This window comes from Penicillium griseofulvum, assembly GCF_001561935.1.
Source record: "Penicillium griseofulvum strain PG3 chromosome Unknown contig_88, whole genome shotgun sequence".
Taxonomy (NCBI): Eukaryota; Fungi; Ascomycota; class Eurotiomycetes; order Eurotiales; family Aspergillaceae; genus Penicillium; species Penicillium griseofulvum.
In genome coordinates this window covers 223,018-240,353 of record NW_024467477.1, presented here as the reverse complement: position 1 = coordinate 240,353, position 17,336 = coordinate 223,018, and the positions used below count along the sequence as shown (strand labels likewise).

Here is a 17,336-nt window from a genome sequence, read left to right as displayed (position 1 = left end):
TGGGCTGATGAGAAGATGGAAGAACAGAAGAAAAAATAATGAGAGGGAGATTCCACAGCGTACTGTCGTACTACTCGGTATATACTGGGGCACCAAGCCCAAAAAGACAAAATTAACCCAAAAAGGAAATTCGTCCTTTTACTCAATATAACATCAAAACTTCAATTGATTGGGGTATGTAACAGAAAAAAAAAAGAAAGAAAAAAAGAAACCACAAAGACTCGCCAATTAACTATGTAGTAATGCGTCAATGTCCACACGGTGGTAATAGGAGATGTGGCCTATTGCCTTCCAGTAAAGAGCCATCTGGTCAGGAGAAATAAGGATCAGTTGGGAGTCAATGTAAGTGTCTGGCAAGTTACATGTTAGAACTGGAGATCACTTTAGTTTACGGAGTAGTAAGGCTGCTTACCGTCAAGGAACCCAAGGCCAGCTACATGGCCGCGACAACGCACAATTCGGGCCCCCACAAATGGCTCATCCATTGCGACATTAATCAAGCCCCTAGAGCCAATGTCTTCGGCAAAAAACGAGAGCTGACCACGAGGAACATTGGAGTCACCTGTTAGCTTGACAGCTTGCAACGGACCTTGCTGTCCAATATTCTCCTGGCTGTCATGTTCGAGCTCGTCCTGGGCGTCAATTACATTCCCCTCTTGTTCATCATCTGGTGCTAGGTCCGTTTTTTCTCCCTGGAGGACAAGCATAAATTCACAACCATGGGCTTCGTAGTCTCCAACCCAAATTCCCTGGTACGGTTTCTCTGCGGTGGGTGTGTAAAGGATAGGATCAAGAGTTGAGAAAGTTAGGCTCGTTTTCTTTGGCATCGGCAACGGTGGCGACTCTGGCTTTACCCACGGGTTTCCCCATCTTCTGATACGGAAGAATGATTCTGATAATTCCGAGAAATGTTTCACGATTGGCGGGTGTAAGTCCTTCAAATCGCGAACAGTGCGTGTCTTGCTCGGGATGGTACCTGGTGGCCAAATCACATTGGGGTTGAAACAAGGTCCTTGGGGGCTAAATGCAGAGCAAAACGACAACGAGGTGAAGACATGTCGGGCATCTGAAGGCGTGGGAATACGTCGTTCCTCTGGCATAGAGCGAAGGGACTGAAGTGGGGCTGTTGGGGAGGACGGATTGGGGTCTCTGAGAGACAAAATAGGATTTTGCGCTCGATAAACATCGGGTTCAAAAGTCTGGATGATAACTTCTGGGTTTGATGCCCAGGTTTGGAATCCGGCAGAGCAACGTCGTGCAACAACAATGTATGCTTGAATCATACCCCGGCGATCATCATATCGAGCTATGACCAGCAACCCCGTGGGTTCATTGTCTGCGAACCAAATCTTGTGCTGAGGAATGAACCAACAGGGGTGATATGCAAGATAAAGACGACGAAATGATCCAAAGGGATCTGGGTCCCGAATAGGAGCAGGCAGTCTCTCGTTCACCAGTTTAGCCCATAGAAAATCATTCGATGCGTGGTCGAAGAGCGCCCGGCAAGTAGCACCGAGGCACGCGAGATCTGGAGCTGAGAGATAAGACGCAATATCTTGGATAATCTCAGCGGGTAATTTGTCAAGGAATGACAATTGGTCTGTGGGTGGGAGCAACTGTCCATCATTAACTGGTTGGTTGTAGGGGCCATTATTGCTTTGTTGCTGCAAGATCAAAATGTGAGCACAGGGTCGTGTACAGTAATGTTTATCAAGAGCAATGATAGAATCATACCCGACTAGGAAGGGTAGTAATCGCCATCTTTTCCTCTGTTGCACCGAGATGTGCAAGAGACAAGTGATATGGTTGAGCCTCTTCAGAGTATCGTAAATGACATCACTGGGAGACATAGGAGGGGAAGATACACATGAGAGTCACACAGAGAGAAGAAGGGTGGGCCAAGCAGGGAAGAGGCGCAGTGTGCCTAATATTGCCAATATTGCAGGGTCTGGATTAGATAAAGCTGCACAACTTCCCAGTTTCGTATTTGAAGCGAAACTTGGAAGCTATCGATAAAGTACCGTGGTGGAAATGCGGAGTAGCTTTCCAAGTTTGATCTATACTTGAGGACCATACATAATACAATGCCATCTCTTCCAAGAAGCTAGATATTATCTTATGAAGAAATTACTAGATTAGATCCATGCCTATCATTTTCGATATACCTTAATGAGTATAGACACAATAGAAGATGTCACGTGTAATAGACATATAAATATCACGTGGATTATATATCACCTGATCGCCCAAAGAAGCATCTTGTTTACCATTTCCTATTCTGGCAATATGATACCACCTACGGAGTAGACAGGCACGCGTCTGGGCGCCTGCTGCCTATATAGCCCCACTTTGTTTGTTTACGTCTTTACCTGTGATCTATGTTTTATAGAATCCTTTTATTACGCCTATCCCTTTTTATTTTGTCAAACGTTTCTTTGTTTTGACTTTAATTATTCCAATATATACCCCTTTCTAGCATGGACATCGTTCGGTCAGGAAGGAAACGAAAGAGCTCTCTTTCAAATTCAATAAGCCAGTCACCAGTCTCACGCCGGACTAGGCAGAGCTTAGCAGCAGTTCCAGAAGATGTCAGCCTCAACCAGCAGCAAAAGACAATATCTGTTACACCCAAGAAATCAAGAAAGAGAGTTCGATTTTCCGACCCAGGTCCTCGGTTATTAGATGATTCAGATGCCAAGTCGACCGGCTTAACCCCAGCAATGGGTCGAACATCGTTCGAAACAGGATCTGGGGATCAGACACCTAGCCGCAAAGCCCGACGCAGGTCTGCCCCAACACCACGCTTGCAACGGTCATATGACACAGAGGAACTGTTTGATGAAACATGCACCGCACGAAAGATCCAATTTACTCCGCTACGCCAAATTTTGGATACACGAACCCAGAGGAGAATTAGGCGAATTGGGTTGAGTGATGAAATCAACCACATTGAGCGCGAAAAGCGCGAGACGCGCAATATGGAAAAGACCATGCGAGCTTTGCTTCAAGAGCGAGATGCCCTGAAGGATGAGCTCAAGGCCATAAAACAAGGTGGAAGGGGCTTTGGGGACCAAGCTTCGTTGGCTGAGTCTTATTGGATGACACCCGACACACCTAGATCAGTGGCTTCTAATTACAGTCGGGATGACGCCGCTCCATTTTCGAACGGTGACGGGGAGACATTTATGTTCAACGACAGTGCTGTCATTGTGTCCAGCTCCCCTGATTTCCGTGGTCGAAGTCATAATCCACCCGTCACTAATAGCTTGATGCTATCAGACGATCCCCAGACACCCATTCGGGCCACCCAAACGCAAACTTCTGTCAACACAAAGGCATCTGACATTCACTCACTGACCCTTGATCTGGAAGCTGCCAGACAAGAAAAGAACAACCTGTTCAATGCCTGTCGGTCACGAATCTCAGGGTTCAATGACCCTATGATCAGTAGCCTTTTACGCCAGTCATCTCCGCCATCGGACTTCTTCGAGAACATCGTAGAGGTCTTAGAAAATGCTCTGTCTCGTGCTTCAGATGCTGCCGAGACTCTTGAAGGAGTCACCCAAGAATGCTCCAGCTTAGGATTCTCCGGGGACGGTGTGGACGATGTGATATCCGATATGCGGATCCACTTCCGCTCAGCTCGTCTTGAGCTTGAGCGTGTGTTACCTGGTGAAACTGCCAATGTTAGTCTTGAGGATGGCAAGGCGACCTTAGGTGCACTGGTGAGGCGGGTCAAGTCACTCGCGCAAGATCTGGGGACTGAGCGCCATTACCATCACGGCTCTCTTGGCCGAGAAAAGGCTCTCCGAGGGCAATTCGATGCTTTGCTAAACCGATATGAGGCAGCTGCAAAAAGGATTGACACTCTCGAGGATACAATCGCATCTTCTGCGGGCGATATGCTCCACACGCGGATGCGGATGCAAGACCTCGAGCGCCAAGGCCAAGAACAGGCCGTTGGGATTGACAGATTAAATACAGCCCTCGATAAATATCATGATGAAGTGAAAGGCCTCGAAGGTCTTATCGACAACCTTGAAAAGGAGAACACGGCTACAAAGGAGGACTACACTCGGCAGATATCTAAGCTCAAGAAAGAAGTGGACTATGAACGCTCAAAACGCTGTTCAGCCGAGGCTACTGCTTCTGAATCTGAGTCTCGTATCCGAGAATTAGAGGAAACAGTCGAGCAGAATCGAATTCGAGCTTGCGACTTGATGGCTCAAGTGGAATCTTTTGAGAAGGAATACCAAAGGGCCGTTGAGACCCTCGAGAAAAACACCAGTGAACTTCAAACGCACGAAGCAGAGACTGGGACTCTTAACGTCCGCATCTCAGACCTCACCACGTCATTGCATGGTGCTAAATGTGAAATGCGGCGTCTTCATGATCTCAATACTGGCCTTGAAGAACAGCTGCAGATAGAAGTCGAAGCCCGGAATGAGCTCCTGGACAAGTGGGCCGCAGATCAAGTGCGATCATTCGCCCACATGAAGGAGACTATCAACTCAGAACGTCGCAGAGCCAAAGTTCGTGCGGCCAATTGGGAATTGAAATCAGACGATCTCATGTCAGATGGCACTACAGTCGGCAGTGCGAGTGAGCCAATTACTCCCGTTAGCGCCCGATTTGTTGATTTCGAAGTCGGCCGTGGCAAGGACCGTCGGCGTATAAATATCGAAGAACTGGAGAATGACATTTCGGATGTCGGCAGCGGTATCGGATCCCATATTAATATCCATCTTCCCGCATCGGATCCGGCTTAGCTTGTATACAATGATCTGTTTATTTTGTATTTTCTTCAGCTCTGTCTTGGCCTGATATACTTTGTCTTGGCTCTGAGATCCTCACAGTATCTTTCAAATTATATTTTTTCACATTACCATCTTCAGATAGATCTTTCGACTTTGCGGGGGTATCTATTCTCCGTCGGAGACGACTCGGAGAAAGGTACGGAGTACTCCGAACGATTGTTAAACGGGTTATATGTGGAGCATTACCCCATCTTCAGGGATGATCTTATCCAAAAATAATGAAACGGTTACTATGCTGAGTTGCATTTAATCTACAAACAATCTCAAGATAACAGGGCGCGAGCTCACATATATTCGCAGGCTGACACTGAAAATTCCCATGCCTCCCTGTACCATTATCACTCCACGATGAGACTCAAATATTCAGCCATTTGCCTCATTGCAAGCTGCGGCTCGCTTTGTAGTGCCACAGATCGCACCCTCAAGCATGGTTCTCCTAAATCAGTAGGGCTTCTCGCCGAGCCTCTTGACCAGCTGCCACTGAACGTGACGCAATACACCATTCCGGCCAATTACGGAGCACCCTCGCACAATGAAGTTCACCCCATCCAGCCGGGAGGTTCTGTTGTCATCGGTCACAAGGCCACCATTGTGAGCTCTTTCGCTTTCGGGAATACAAATCTGTATTCAGACTCCAATGGCACATTGCTTCCACCCACAGAACAGACCAAGACCAAAATGGACACAATCTACGATATGGCCAGTCTAACCAAAGTGTTCACTGCGGTAGCCGCATTGCGCGCCATTGACGAGGGCAAGCTAAGCTTGGACAAGACCGTTGCATCCTATCTTCCAGAGTTCGCAACCAACGGGAAGAGCAACATCACTGTTCTAATGCTGCTGACCCATACAAGCGGCTTCGCTCCAGACCCTCTGCCCGGACTGTATGAACCACCTTACGAGAACATGGAGCAGCGCGTCCGTGCTATCATCGAGCATAAGCTCGAAAATGCTCCTGGGTCTACATACACATACTCAGATCTGAACTTCATGAACCTTCGCTTCTTGCTGGAGAAGGTCACCAAGACGCCATTTGAGGAGTATGTCCATGGGTTTACCCGTGACCTCGACATGACCAATACCTTTTTCAACAAGGGAAACAACCAGTCCCCTAACTTCCATTACTACGCGCGCATGGCGCCGACAGAATACCAGACCGAAGTCCTAGGAGGGGCTGAGCCTAAACGTCCGCAGCCAGTACGGGGAACCGTGCACGACGAGAATGCATGGGCTCTGGGTGGTGTGAGCGGACATGCCGGTCTCTTTTCGACTGCCGGGGATGTGGCTATCTTCTGCCAAATGATCCTGAACAACGGCACATATGGCGGAAAGCAGATACTACAGCCAGAAACTGTGGACCTGATGTTCACGAATTTCAATACTGCATTCCCTGGTAATGAGCACAGTATCGGGTTTGAGCTCAACCAGAACTATTTCTCCGGGCCCATGGCCAATATGCTGGCTGGAGGTCACACGGGCTTTACTGGTACCACGCTTGTTGTTGATCGGGCATCAGATACGTTTATGGTTATGCTGGCCCACCGTGTATATCCGAGTCGGAACTGGGCGAGTAACAATATTGTTCGGGAGGCGGTAGGCTATTGGGTTGCCCGCTCGCTTGGTCGGGATGTTCCCTTTCCATGATAGCTGCTTCTGTAAATATCTTGTTTCAATGTTGGCATGTATCTAGAAGCAGAGAGAGGAACAAAACTTGTGTACGGTTTAAACAGTATTATGGAGTAATATTTTCAACGACTATGTATTATAAACATGAATCAAATGGTATATCTCGCTGCCCGCAAAACAAAACGTAAACTCCCAAGCAACAGAGTAAATCAGGCAAATTGCGAACCCTGCTCGCTAGTCATGACTCTAGCCTGAGGCTTAATTAATATGTTGTTTTTGCCCCGGTCGAGCAAAAATAGCCCCAAAGAGATTGAAAAGATTGTTACAGCGAAGCACCATGCAGTAGAACAACGTAATCCCTGTAACAATAATCTCCTCTTGCGCAGCTCTGTCATTTGCCTTGGAGCCACTGAACTCGATTTTACCAATGTTGGTGAGACCCCAGCAATTGGCAGTGAATTTTGCCACGGGCATTTGTTGCTCATCGACACAGACAAAGTCCCAATTCTTGAACCCGGCATCGCTAGTCCATGTCATTGTGACTGGGGATCCGGTGTCTGAGAAGTTGAGGGAGCGGTGGGTGTATACCGTCCGCCAGCGTTTCTGGGCTAGAAGGCGGGCCTTCTGCCCATGCAGTTCGTACTCGGCATTGATAGACACAAAGTTCAGCTTTCCATTCCCGATGACTTCTCCGTCGGAAGACTTTTTGAAAATGATGTGGGTTTCTAAACTGATTGGGAAGTGGATAGTGTATAAGGGTTCTGATCCGGGATTGCTGGCGTCAGAAACCATGGCCCTCCATTTCTTCCATGTGAAGTTGACTGCAAAGGCAGGGTTTTTGGATGGGATCTGGCTGTATTGGGGAGTGTCGGGTGAAGCCATTTGGTTTGAGCGGACAGTCAAAGACTGATCCTTGGAAGTAGAACGTTGGACGGGTTGAAGAGGGACATCGGTTGAAGCCATTGTATTTGCTTAGGAGCAGTTGAGGGTTGGGTCATGTATTAATCTTGTCTTTAATCTGATCAACTTATCATTTGGAAAGGGAATTTAGTCTACTTATATACCTCTATAGCTGTAGAAGAAAAGGAGAGATCTCACTTTCACAAGGCGCAAATCTTGGCGTCTCCACCCATTTATACCTCAGCGCACTAACCTCTTTGGGTTTCATGGACCGCTCCGGCCAATCATCTTTTGAGTTTGAGACCATCCATGACATCATTTCCAAATTGGATTTTGGGGCTGAACAGGGCTGAGTCTTTGCATATATTAACTACAGAGTACGAGGAGACAGATCAACAAATAGAAATCCTTTTCAATCATAGCACTAGTTAACTGTTTTAACATTCCTCATTTGTAGAGGTTTAATGATTGATATATTGCTTATATCAACACAAACGCACTCAAAACCCTTGGGACAGCTATATAGTACCTCACGACACTGACCTCAGGTTAATGCTGGCATACATTATCCAGAGCTTTTAGTTGCCAAAGAGGTAATTTATTGTTATTTGAGTAAGTATCCTTGTGGTGAGAACGCGGCATTGAATTTCACTCTTATCAATACTTGATTGTCATCCCGAGGTCAACAACGATGACGTTGTTGGGCGTCAAGCCTATAAAATTATATTTCTTTACCACACTTCAAATGATTTTCGAGCAACAACTTGTTAAACCTTATCATTACTTTGCATGAAGTCTCATTAAATCACTCTAGAATCCACTTCAAGCATGGTTACCCAAGACACCACAAACCCGTACCGCTTGAAGGTAACGGCAGGGACAGACTACGACCCCAAAACTCATCATCAAGTGGTACCTGTAAATGGCAAGACAGTCCGAATTGAGAACGAACACGCTATTGTGAGCCTCTGCGTACGCATCAAAGATTACACCGGTAATACCCTTGCTCTCATCCACCCAAAGAACGGAGCTCATCTGTCAAATAGGCTATCCCGAAAATTCACCATCTACAAGCCCATATTTCGACCATTCTCTACATCAAAAAGACCTATATTCCATATGTTTCTCAATAATCTTCAAAGAGCCAGTGAACGGCAACAATCTGTTCTTTGGCAATGATTTTGATCACCCAATCCGCGACTTCCTACCTCCAGGATTCAACGCAGCACTACGGATAGTCAAGTGGACGCTTGACCCAAGTCTAGATGGCGATGTCTACTCTGACGAGCCATACCTGTACAGCCCGGCATTGGCATCATGGGACCAGTTCCGCATTGGAGATAAGATGCGGAAAACAGACGACGTGCCAGAGCTCCATGATGAGATTATTGAAGAAGGTTCTTATAGCGAAGATGCTGCCAATGTGCGTCAGCAATTTAATATCCCCGATACAGTTGAGGGACGCAGAAAGCATTTCCAGTATGAGGCGAATAGGAAGGAGTTCGACTTTGAGCCTGGGAGGATGTATGTTGCTGATTTTGGAAATCCTTATTTGGCATTCAATGGTTAGTGAAAGGCAGATTTGCTCTTTAATTAGCATCTTGGATTCACTGATCATAATAGATTTCTCGGTCCGTCTTCCTGGGTTCACTCTACCTATCATGAAGTACATCGATGAGAAGAACCATGAGCTGCGGTATACGCTCAAGGATGTTTCAACTGGACGAGTGTATCTTGCTATAGTGTTCTCGGTGGTCCTACACGATCCGGAAGACAAGGAAGATCATAGCAAAACTGAGCAACGTGATGACAGTCTAGGGAAGTTTGACTGGGAGGCGGAACCGTCATCTGGCGATGTTGAGTGATACATTTCTCGGCTCAAGGGAGTATCTTGTTGTTCTAAGATATCCCTGAACAAATTTAGACACGGCTTTTACAATTATCAAGGGTCGTAGCTTTTTACAGTTAAATGGTTGTCAATTCAAAAACAGTAAATTCATCTCTTAAGTATCATTTGCAAACTTTGACTTATATATACAAGTTTACTTTTACAGTCTCTTCAGGACATCCTCCAACACCTGTTGAGTGGTAGCCTTTCCACCCATATCGGGGGTAAGGAACTGAGCAGCATCGAGGTTACCATCGACAGCAGCGTAGATCTTGGCAGCAGCGTTCATCTCGCCCAGGAACTCGAGCATCAGAGCAACACTGCGGATAGTAGCAATGGGGTTGGAGATACCCTGGCCCTCAATGTCAGGAGCACTGCCGTGGCAAGGCTCACCGATAGCGAAGTTATCACCAACGTTGGCACTGGGGACGAGACCCAAGCTGCCAACAAGGGCAGCAGCACCGTCAGAGAGGATGTCACCGTAGAGGTTAGGGGCGACAATGACATCGTAGAACTCGGGCTGGCGGAAGAGCTTGTAGACCATGGAGTCGACAATCTGCTCCTCGACAAAGACGGAGGAGAACTTCTCGGCGGCAAGAGCGCGGCGGGCGGTCTCACGGAAGAGACCGTCGGTCTGCGAGAGCACGTTTGACTTGTGGGTGATGGTAACCATGGGCTGGTTACGGGTAGAGGTGCCGGGAGCAGAGTCGCGGATGTTCTGGCGGCTGAGCGCGATCTCACCGGCGATCTTGGAGATACGGAACGAGGCATGCTCGGAGATACGCTTGATGGCCTCGGCGACCTTGCCGTTAGGGGTGTCGATGGTGCGCTCCTCCTTCACGTACAGGTCCTCGGTGTTCTCGCGGACGATAACCAGGTCAATGGGCTTGCCATTGCTGTTACCGGCGGTGGTCTTGACAGGGCGGACGTTGGCGTACAGGTCGAGCTTCTTGCGGAGAGCGACAATGGGTGAGGAGTAGCCGGCGACCTTGGTGCTAGGGGAGCTTCGAGTTGGGAGCAATTGTCAGCCGGAATTGCGCATGCTGAAACAAAGAGATCGTGGCTTACCTGACAGCGCCAAAGAGCGCACCGTCACACTCCTTCTTGAGGATATCGACGGTCTTGTCGGGGAGAGCAGTTCCAGTCTTCTGGAAGGTATCGTAACCGGCCTCAAGGTCGACGAAGCTGAACTTGAGGTTCAGGGACGCGGGGAGAGACTCAAGAATCCGACGGCCGGCCTATATTTCGTCAAAAAACATTCAGTCAGTGAATTGACTCATATATTAGAGAGTGTTACTCACCGGGATGACCTCCCGACCAATACCATCTCCGGGGATGAGACCTATAAGATTCCGGCCATGTCAGTCAATGCCACGAGATCGCAAAACAAGGGCAATTGTACCAATGCGAAGTGTCCGGGCAGCAGCCATTTTGGTAGACTTTTTTGCAGAGTTACTTTCCTAAAACCGATATTCGCCGTCATCGGAGCTTTCCGTTTTGTATACGGCATCGGATTATTATTCGTCCGGTACTAACTCCGGGGTCCGGAGAAGTGTCAGACCCACTATACGGAGTAAGTTGTTGTAGACTTACCCTTCTAGCCCGTATTCTATGGAATACATAATATGATGAAAGAAGATTCAAAAGCCATGTGTGCCTGCATGACTATCTATTAAAAGGGAAGACAGCGCAGCGAGTGGGGAGCCTATCCCAAATAATGCACGGGTATGTATACATGCTCGGACTACCCAAATGGGTCAGTTCTCGCGAAGTAGAAATGTATGGACAGCATTTTCGCAGTTCCCTGGTGCCTGCTTTCGTGGCTTAGCCAAAATTTGAAATCTCCATTTTCATTGAGCCGCTCAATCTTTGTAGCCATTCAAGTCTTTTTGAGGATGCTTAATGCTACGAACGCTAAACCCAAATAGGTCACTTACCGCGATGTAGATCCACCAGCATGGAGTATACAAAGTCTTCGAGATCAAACCCCTCAGAGTAGATATTTAAAGCAGTCCAATTGCACTGAACTTTTCTTCACAGCATTCCACTGCGTAATTCACTATCACCCAAAGCTCACAACTCTTTCTTCAGATCCAGATCTCACTATGGCATTCAATCTTTTGTCCCGTTCGTTAGATTCGCCCATCTCAACTAGGAAGCGGAATGTTGCCATCGCAGAGATTGTCATATACTCCCTCATACAACTTGTGCAGTGTAGCACAAGATACATGCAGGAGTGGCGATACTGGCATCACAACAAGAACAAGGGTATTGGACGATGTGTGTTCTATTCTTGGTGGAGTATGATCGGTCTTCTGTCACAGAGTAGGTGGACGACATTCCGTCAATTTCAAAGATGCGGCTATTGAAATGCTTCACAGTTCGCATAGCGGGCTCCGCCATGGTGCTTGCCAACTCACATCCGGGAAAACCAATGCTCATTACCGAATCCGTTTTGCAAAGCGTGGGCCTTTCACCCCTCTTGTTTGAAGTCAGCTTGGTCTTACTTCGATGGTATGTTGAATATTCCCTAGGCCCTGGGAGACTTGGGGGCTTTTTGTTCTAAAGAAAAAAATGCTGACGTTGTTTCTCCGAATAGTGGACAATTCGGAGAAACTGGCCCTGGAAATTCGAAATGGACCAAGCGCACCCGGTTTGCTCTGCATTTCTTCCGTTTCCCGATCTTCATCGCCATCATGCTAGCAATGGTGGGCGGATGTATCAACATGCGCGCATTGGGAGAAGCTGGATCCATTGTTCTTGTTGTTACATTCGTCTATGTGTGCGGTCTTGTTGGGTGGCTTGCGGTAAAATCGCGGTCGATTCTTCCTGGGTCAGGTCACCACGCTGTACTTTTGACAGTGTTGGCTCTTCCCTTTTTGTTGGTTCGGATCATATATTTCCTAAAGTTGGAGTATGGACCCCGCGAATACCACCCAGCCACTGGTGATATTGACAAAATGGTTGGAATGGGGCTTCTGATGGAGATCATAATTGTCATCTTGCTTTTTGCAGCACGTGCTGTAGCAGAACCAGTTTGTTCGTCAATCATTTCTGGGCGCATTGTATCTGATGACCTGGAATCGACGCAGAATTGAGCTAGTTCACTTTGGATATTTCTGAGATCGGCGATGAAACGGCGCAGCGAGATACTGCTTGGAGAATAGCTTGGGGATTTGGCCTTGGCTCATAATCTTTCAATGAAATTGGATTTGGATCATAGGACAGTACGATAGTTTGCTGGTTGGGCGGCTGCGTAGATCTTTGAAAATTGTCCAAGCCGGTTCAGAATCCAAGAGCTTGTCACTGGATCTGCAACTTCGAATGCCACGCGGAGAGGAAAACCCATTCGGTATGGACCCATCACTCCCACACTGTTGTATTCGACTGACTTGCAAATTTGGTCTCTGAAATAGGCAACCATGGCTTCATGCTCACCGGGATAGCCACAAGTTTTCAAAATTTCATGAATGATTACCATGTAAGAATAGTAACTGCAGTAGATCGTCGCATAGCTCACGTCTGTATATGTGAGGATAATCGGATAGAGTTCATCCCCAATTGAGGACATAGTTTCAATTGGCGGTGGTACAATTTGAGAAAATTGCCCATGCCATATAGCCAGTTTCATCTGCATTTCGAGGGCTTTGGGTGTGACCTCTGAGACTGTTTGGAGAGCTTCGGCACTTGTGGCGTCGACATGCTTCAAACTATAGAGCTTATGCACAAGACTCGGAGCATATGTGAAATATGTAATAAATACTTCGATGCTGTTGTGCACTTCTGGGGGCAAGTCGGATGTGTATTGCTGTCGCATCTTATCATGCCACTCATGGGAGGCTAAAAAGCACTCTTCACCGGAGAACATTGAGTGCATCACCTATTCTAATATGAGCGTAAATTCCAAGTTACGGCTGATTTCATAATGCTCCTCGGAAAGATTAAAGGCAAAAGCCCATGATTGAAACTTACAATCAATCCCCGAGCAGCCTTGAGTAACGTTATGTCAAGCTCATTGTTGTACCTATCCGGCCCTCGAATCCGTACTAGTTGGCTGAGCCCTTTAGCATGCTTCATCCACGACTCTGGGTTCTCGGTATCTGTGAAGAGCTGTATATGATCAGTCATGAAAATTGGATCACTTCGGTGTGAAAAATATCTACCTCGTACATGCATAGCAGTACTACTGCACAAAATATATGAGACGATAGACCTTCCACGGGAGTTTCTAGCGATTTCCGGAGCCCACGCAAGGCTTCCCCATAGGCTGATCGGGCATATGATAACATTTGGGTATTTCGGGTAGTGCGCCCAAAATGATGTGCTGTGAAAGACCTTATAGTGGCATCCAATACCCGATTTTGGCCATAAATGGAGGGAAGAAACCCAAACCATTTGACCACAACATGTGTTGGGCTGGGGGTGTATGGCTGAGAGAAATCGTCAATGAGCACACAAAGGTGTCGCACAACATTCAAATCCACGGAAATAAGAGAATATGGCTTCTCTCTCTGGGCCAGAGTCTGGCAGATGGACTCAGTATCAATTTCAGAATTCGAGGTTGCACTCTCATTCCTTGGATTGGGTTGACGTCGATCCCGATATGGCTTTCCAGTAACAAACTTGAAGCCCCGTTCATATCCAGGGCAAGGTTGCCCATACTTAGCGCATTTAGCACAACCAGGAAGTCCTTGATCGCACTGTGGTGCTATCAATATGGAGTGGACTTCTTGACCAGACTGATATAGATAACCCACTCACCTTGACTCTGCGTTTGACACAGAGTGAGCAGCCGGTACTCCGAGGCACACCAACCATTATGAATCAATAGCTTGAATTAACAAAAACCTGAGTGGGTTGAAGAAGCTATACGAACCGGTACCATCACGTGTTTCGGATATGTCCCGAGCTATCCTCATTGGCTGAAGGGTATAAGTTGCATGGACTTCGTATAAAGTCGACGGGTATGAAGGTAATTGGCCTTTTGCCTTGAACTAACAATGTAATATGTATGTATGGAGTACACTATGGAAAAGCCACATATTTTCCAATGTTAATTATGAAATTTGTATTTCTTGGCTAAGCTATTATTATCACACATAATTTCCTCTAGAGCCAGTATACCCCACACTTCGATGCATGCCTTAGCTATCAGTTATATACAGAATGTACTCCATACTTAGGCACATATAGGTGGTAAGACTATCATATTTTCACAAATAGAGCCCAAATTGGGGGGAAATTCAAGTTCAGAGAGATTGCTGATACGATGCCTCAGGCATACAAGGCCCCTTACTCAAGATCCACTTGTAAAGGTGTCCAGATACGATGTTTCAGACCTCACAAGGGGTTTCAGTACGCCGTACAGTAAGATTAATTAAACCCCTCAAGGGTGGAATCACCTGTCACATAGAAATGAAAGCCCCTGAGATGGGGAGTCCTGTACGGTGTACAACGTAAGGCGTTGGCCTATTGGATACGCTAGCCTTAACTAGCGTGTATGTATGTAATAGTTTCTGGATCGGCTCTTCTTCACACCTTGTGTCCTCTTGTCTCATACCAATTCTTTATTTCAACTTTGACGCGTTGAAAACTCTCCTGGGAACATGCAGTGGGACCTGCCTGTATCCGATTAGACACTACAATCCCGTTTCGACCTGATTTCAGGAGCACCCCTTTGCTCTGACGCGTTTCCCGATTCCCCTCGATTTCATACCCGCCCTTGTTCGACTGACGTACCCTCCGTGATAATGTCCGATAACAATCCCCATCATCCTGGGGTACGCAGCTTGTTGGCCAAGTTTGAAGGCCAAAGCCCTATCGCCTCTCCGCCGCCTCGTGGCCGATCCCCAGCTGCGTCAGACTCGTCAGGGACAGTTCGCCAACTGTCCAAGGTCCGGGCTAGCTTTATCACTGTGGACGGGGTCGTACAGTCGAACCCCGCTTCGCCGTTGAGGAAAACAAGTGGGCGCGGCGATAGTCCTGGAATGTTTGGACCGAAAATCAATTCGGGAGATGCGGACTCTGGTCGACAAACTATGATTTCCCCCACCCCGCTCAGTCGCCTAGACCACACACAGAACGCGACTATGGCACAGATAATGGCCGAGGGTCGACCGGAGGAAGCTATTGAAACCAAGAGTGAACGAAATCAAACTGCCAAGGAGGAACCAGCAGCGCCCACTGAGACTGGATTTCAGTCGCGAAATACCCCACCAAAGCAGACAGAGGAGCCTATCTCTACGGATGCCAAGTCGACAAGCTCCGACACCTCGCAAAAGTCAAATTCGTCGGGACCGATTAAGAAGAAGCCTTCTTCCGTTGGGTCTGCTCGCAGTGCAACGAGCAAGTCTGTGCCAAGTAGTGCAGCTTCGACTGGTGCGAAGCCTGCGGCTCACAAGACAAGCACCAAGCCTACAGCTCGCGAAGTAGCTAAAGAGCGTGCCAGCTCTCTAGCCCACAAACCGAGTCGTGTCTCACTGAATCCCAAGACAACAGCACGACCAACCCGTGGCTCGGCACCAACCCAAGATACTTCAAAGCCACCTACCGCAGGTGTGTCCAGCAAGCCAGGAATGAAGTCCCCACCGAGACCTACCCGTGTAACTGGCTCGACACACGCATCTGCTGCTAAGTCGGGAAGCACAGGAGCTCCGAGCACTCGCACTACTACCAGTGCACCAACCCTCACAAGAAAACCTTCAACTCTCAAAAGCGCGACTGGAAGTCAGTCGCGTGCCGCTACTCCAAGTACCAGCGTTCGCAGACAAGCCTCTCGGCCTTCATTGCCCGCTCAAGCAGCTCATGAGACAACCACCAAGCCTGTCAACGAGGGTTTCCTTGCGAGAATGATGCGGCCTACTGCTAGCTCCGCGAACAAGTCCCAACTCCAGGAAAAGGCTGATACCAAGCCTGCCACCAAGACAACCTCGGTCCCCAAAGCCCCCAGGCCATCAATTGGGAGAGTGCCAGACCGTGGCGTCCCCCATGTGAAGCCCAAGAGCACTGCTCTTCGACCTCAAAGTCAGAAATCCCAGGCTTTGAACAAGGAGCCTGCGCCAAAGAAAGATGGACCTAAGCCTTCCCAAAAGAAGCAGGAAAGTGAGAAGGAGAACATCGTGGAGCCTATCACAACCAGCCTGAAGGAGCCTGCAACAGTGGAACCCGCTCTAGTTGCGGCTGTGGAACAGCCCGAGGCTGCTTCAAAGCCAGCCGAGGAGACCGCTTCCACTGCTCAGGTTGAGGAAGTTGCCCCGGAAGTTGCCCCGGAGGTTGCCCCGGAGGTTGCCATCGCATCTACTGAACCAATCGAGAAGTCAATTGAAGTGCCTGAGCCGATCGTCGAGGAGACAGTGGCTGAGATCTCCTCTGATCACGTCCCAATTGAAGATGCTACGGAGGTGCAGGCTGAGCCCATTGATTCCAACGAAGCCAAGACTTCAGCTGAGGCTGAGGCGAATGCTCCTGTTGAGGCCCTCATTGAGCCCATCACTGAGGATGCTGAGGAGGAGCAGGCTGCTGAGACCCCCACCCCCACCGAAGAGACAGCCACAGAGCCCGTGACCATCCCAACGGCTGGCGATGAGGTTAAGGTCGATGAGAAGCAAGAGCCCTCGATTCCCGAGCCAGAGGTGCTCGAGACTCCGGAATCAACAACCGTCCAGGTTGAGGCTGAAAAGGAAGATGAAGAGCCAGTGAAGGAGGCTATTGTCACTGAGACTTTGGCAGAGGCCGCAGAAGAGAATCCCACAGAGGCTAAGTCCACTGAGCCTGCCCCTGATGCGCAGCCCGCAACTGAGATTGAGTCAAACAACGTCGCCATCGATATTGCCACTCTGTCATTGCACTAGCCGCTCTATATCAGAACTACACCGTGTTTATCTGGAATGGATTTCGCTGGCCCATCTCCGCTTCTGGTAAATTTTGGAATAACCTTTTAATCTTCTCTGATCATACTCTTCACTATTTTCTTCTATCTCACCAAACGTGAGCCTCTTTTCGTTCATCGAGGCTTGCCCCCGACCTTTTCAACATCTATTCTTCCGTCTCTCTTACTCTATGCTAGCATTTTCAAGTTTGTCAGTGTTTTGGGTTATTATTCATTG

General features: G+C 48.1%; 8 protein-coding genes across 8 annotated transcripts; 4 read left to right on the top strand and 4 right to left on the bottom strand.

Annotated features, from left to right (window-relative positions):
• Window positions 1–228: 228 nt before the first annotated feature.
• Window positions 229–1,761, bottom strand: PGRI_040620 (uncharacterized protein; the record flags this gene model as incomplete). The annotated part of the gene is made up of 3 exons (XM_040791775.1): window positions 229–350; window positions 413–1,664; window positions 1,735–1,761. 3 exons carry the CDS (start codon window positions 1,759–1,761, stop codon window positions 229–231), a joined length of 1,401 nt encoding a protein of 466 aa, XP_040644049.1.
• A 959-nt stretch (window positions 1,762–2,720) lies between these two features.
• PGRI_040610 (uncharacterized protein) lies at window positions 2,721–4,769 on the top strand (the record flags this gene model as incomplete). The annotated part of the gene is made up of 1 exon (XM_040791774.1): window positions 2,721–4,769. One exon carries the CDS (start codon window positions 2,721–2,723, stop codon window positions 4,767–4,769), a length of 2,049 nt encoding a protein of 682 aa, XP_040644048.1.
• A 396-nt stretch (window positions 4,770–5,165) lies between these two features.
• PGRI_040600 (serine hydrolase domain-containing protein) lies at window positions 5,166–6,461 on the top strand (the record flags this gene model as incomplete). Its single annotated transcript, XM_040791773.1, has 1 exon — window positions 5,166–6,461. One exon carries the CDS (start codon window positions 5,166–5,168, stop codon window positions 6,459–6,461), a length of 1,296 nt encoding a protein of 431 aa, XP_040644047.1.
• A 240-nt stretch (window positions 6,462–6,701) lies between these two features.
• PGRI_040590 (uncharacterized protein) lies at window positions 6,702–7,406 on the bottom strand (the record flags this gene model as incomplete). The annotated part of the gene is made up of 1 exon (XM_040791772.1): window positions 6,702–7,406. The coding sequence occupies one exon, from the start codon at window positions 7,404–7,406 to the stop codon at window positions 6,702–6,704; it is 705 nt and encodes a 234-aa protein (XP_040644046.1).
• Window positions 7,407–8,171: 765 nt separating this feature from the next.
• Window positions 8,172–9,208, top strand: PGRI_040580 (DUF1769 domain-containing protein; the record flags this gene model as incomplete). Its single annotated transcript, XM_040791771.1, has 3 exons — window positions 8,172–8,337; window positions 8,486–8,908; window positions 8,967–9,208. 3 exons carry the CDS (start codon window positions 8,172–8,174, stop codon window positions 9,206–9,208), a joined length of 831 nt encoding a protein of 276 aa, XP_040644045.1.
• Window positions 9,209–9,391: 183 nt separating this feature from the next.
• lysB (homoisocitrate dehydrogenase lysB) lies at window positions 9,392–10,661 on the bottom strand (the record flags this gene model as incomplete). The annotated part of the gene is made up of 4 exons (XM_040791770.1): window positions 9,392–10,235; window positions 10,300–10,469; window positions 10,533–10,573; window positions 10,634–10,661. 4 exons carry the CDS (start codon window positions 10,659–10,661, stop codon window positions 9,392–9,394), a joined length of 1,083 nt encoding a protein of 360 aa, XP_040644044.1.
• Window positions 10,662–12,448: 1,787 nt separating this feature from the next.
• On the bottom strand, window positions 12,449–13,099 carry PGRI_040560 (uncharacterized protein; the record flags this gene model as incomplete). The annotated part of the gene is made up of 1 exon (XM_040791769.1): window positions 12,449–13,099. One exon carries the CDS (start codon window positions 13,097–13,099, stop codon window positions 12,449–12,451), a length of 651 nt encoding a protein of 216 aa, XP_040644043.1.
• Window positions 13,100–14,981: 1,882 nt separating this feature from the next.
• On the top strand, window positions 14,982–17,081 carry PGRI_040550 (uncharacterized protein; the record flags this gene model as incomplete). Its single annotated transcript, XM_040791768.1, has 1 exon — window positions 14,982–17,081. One exon carries the CDS (start codon window positions 14,982–14,984, stop codon window positions 17,079–17,081), a length of 2,100 nt encoding a protein of 699 aa, XP_040644042.1.
• Between the last annotated feature and the right edge of the window lie 255 nt (window positions 17,082–17,336).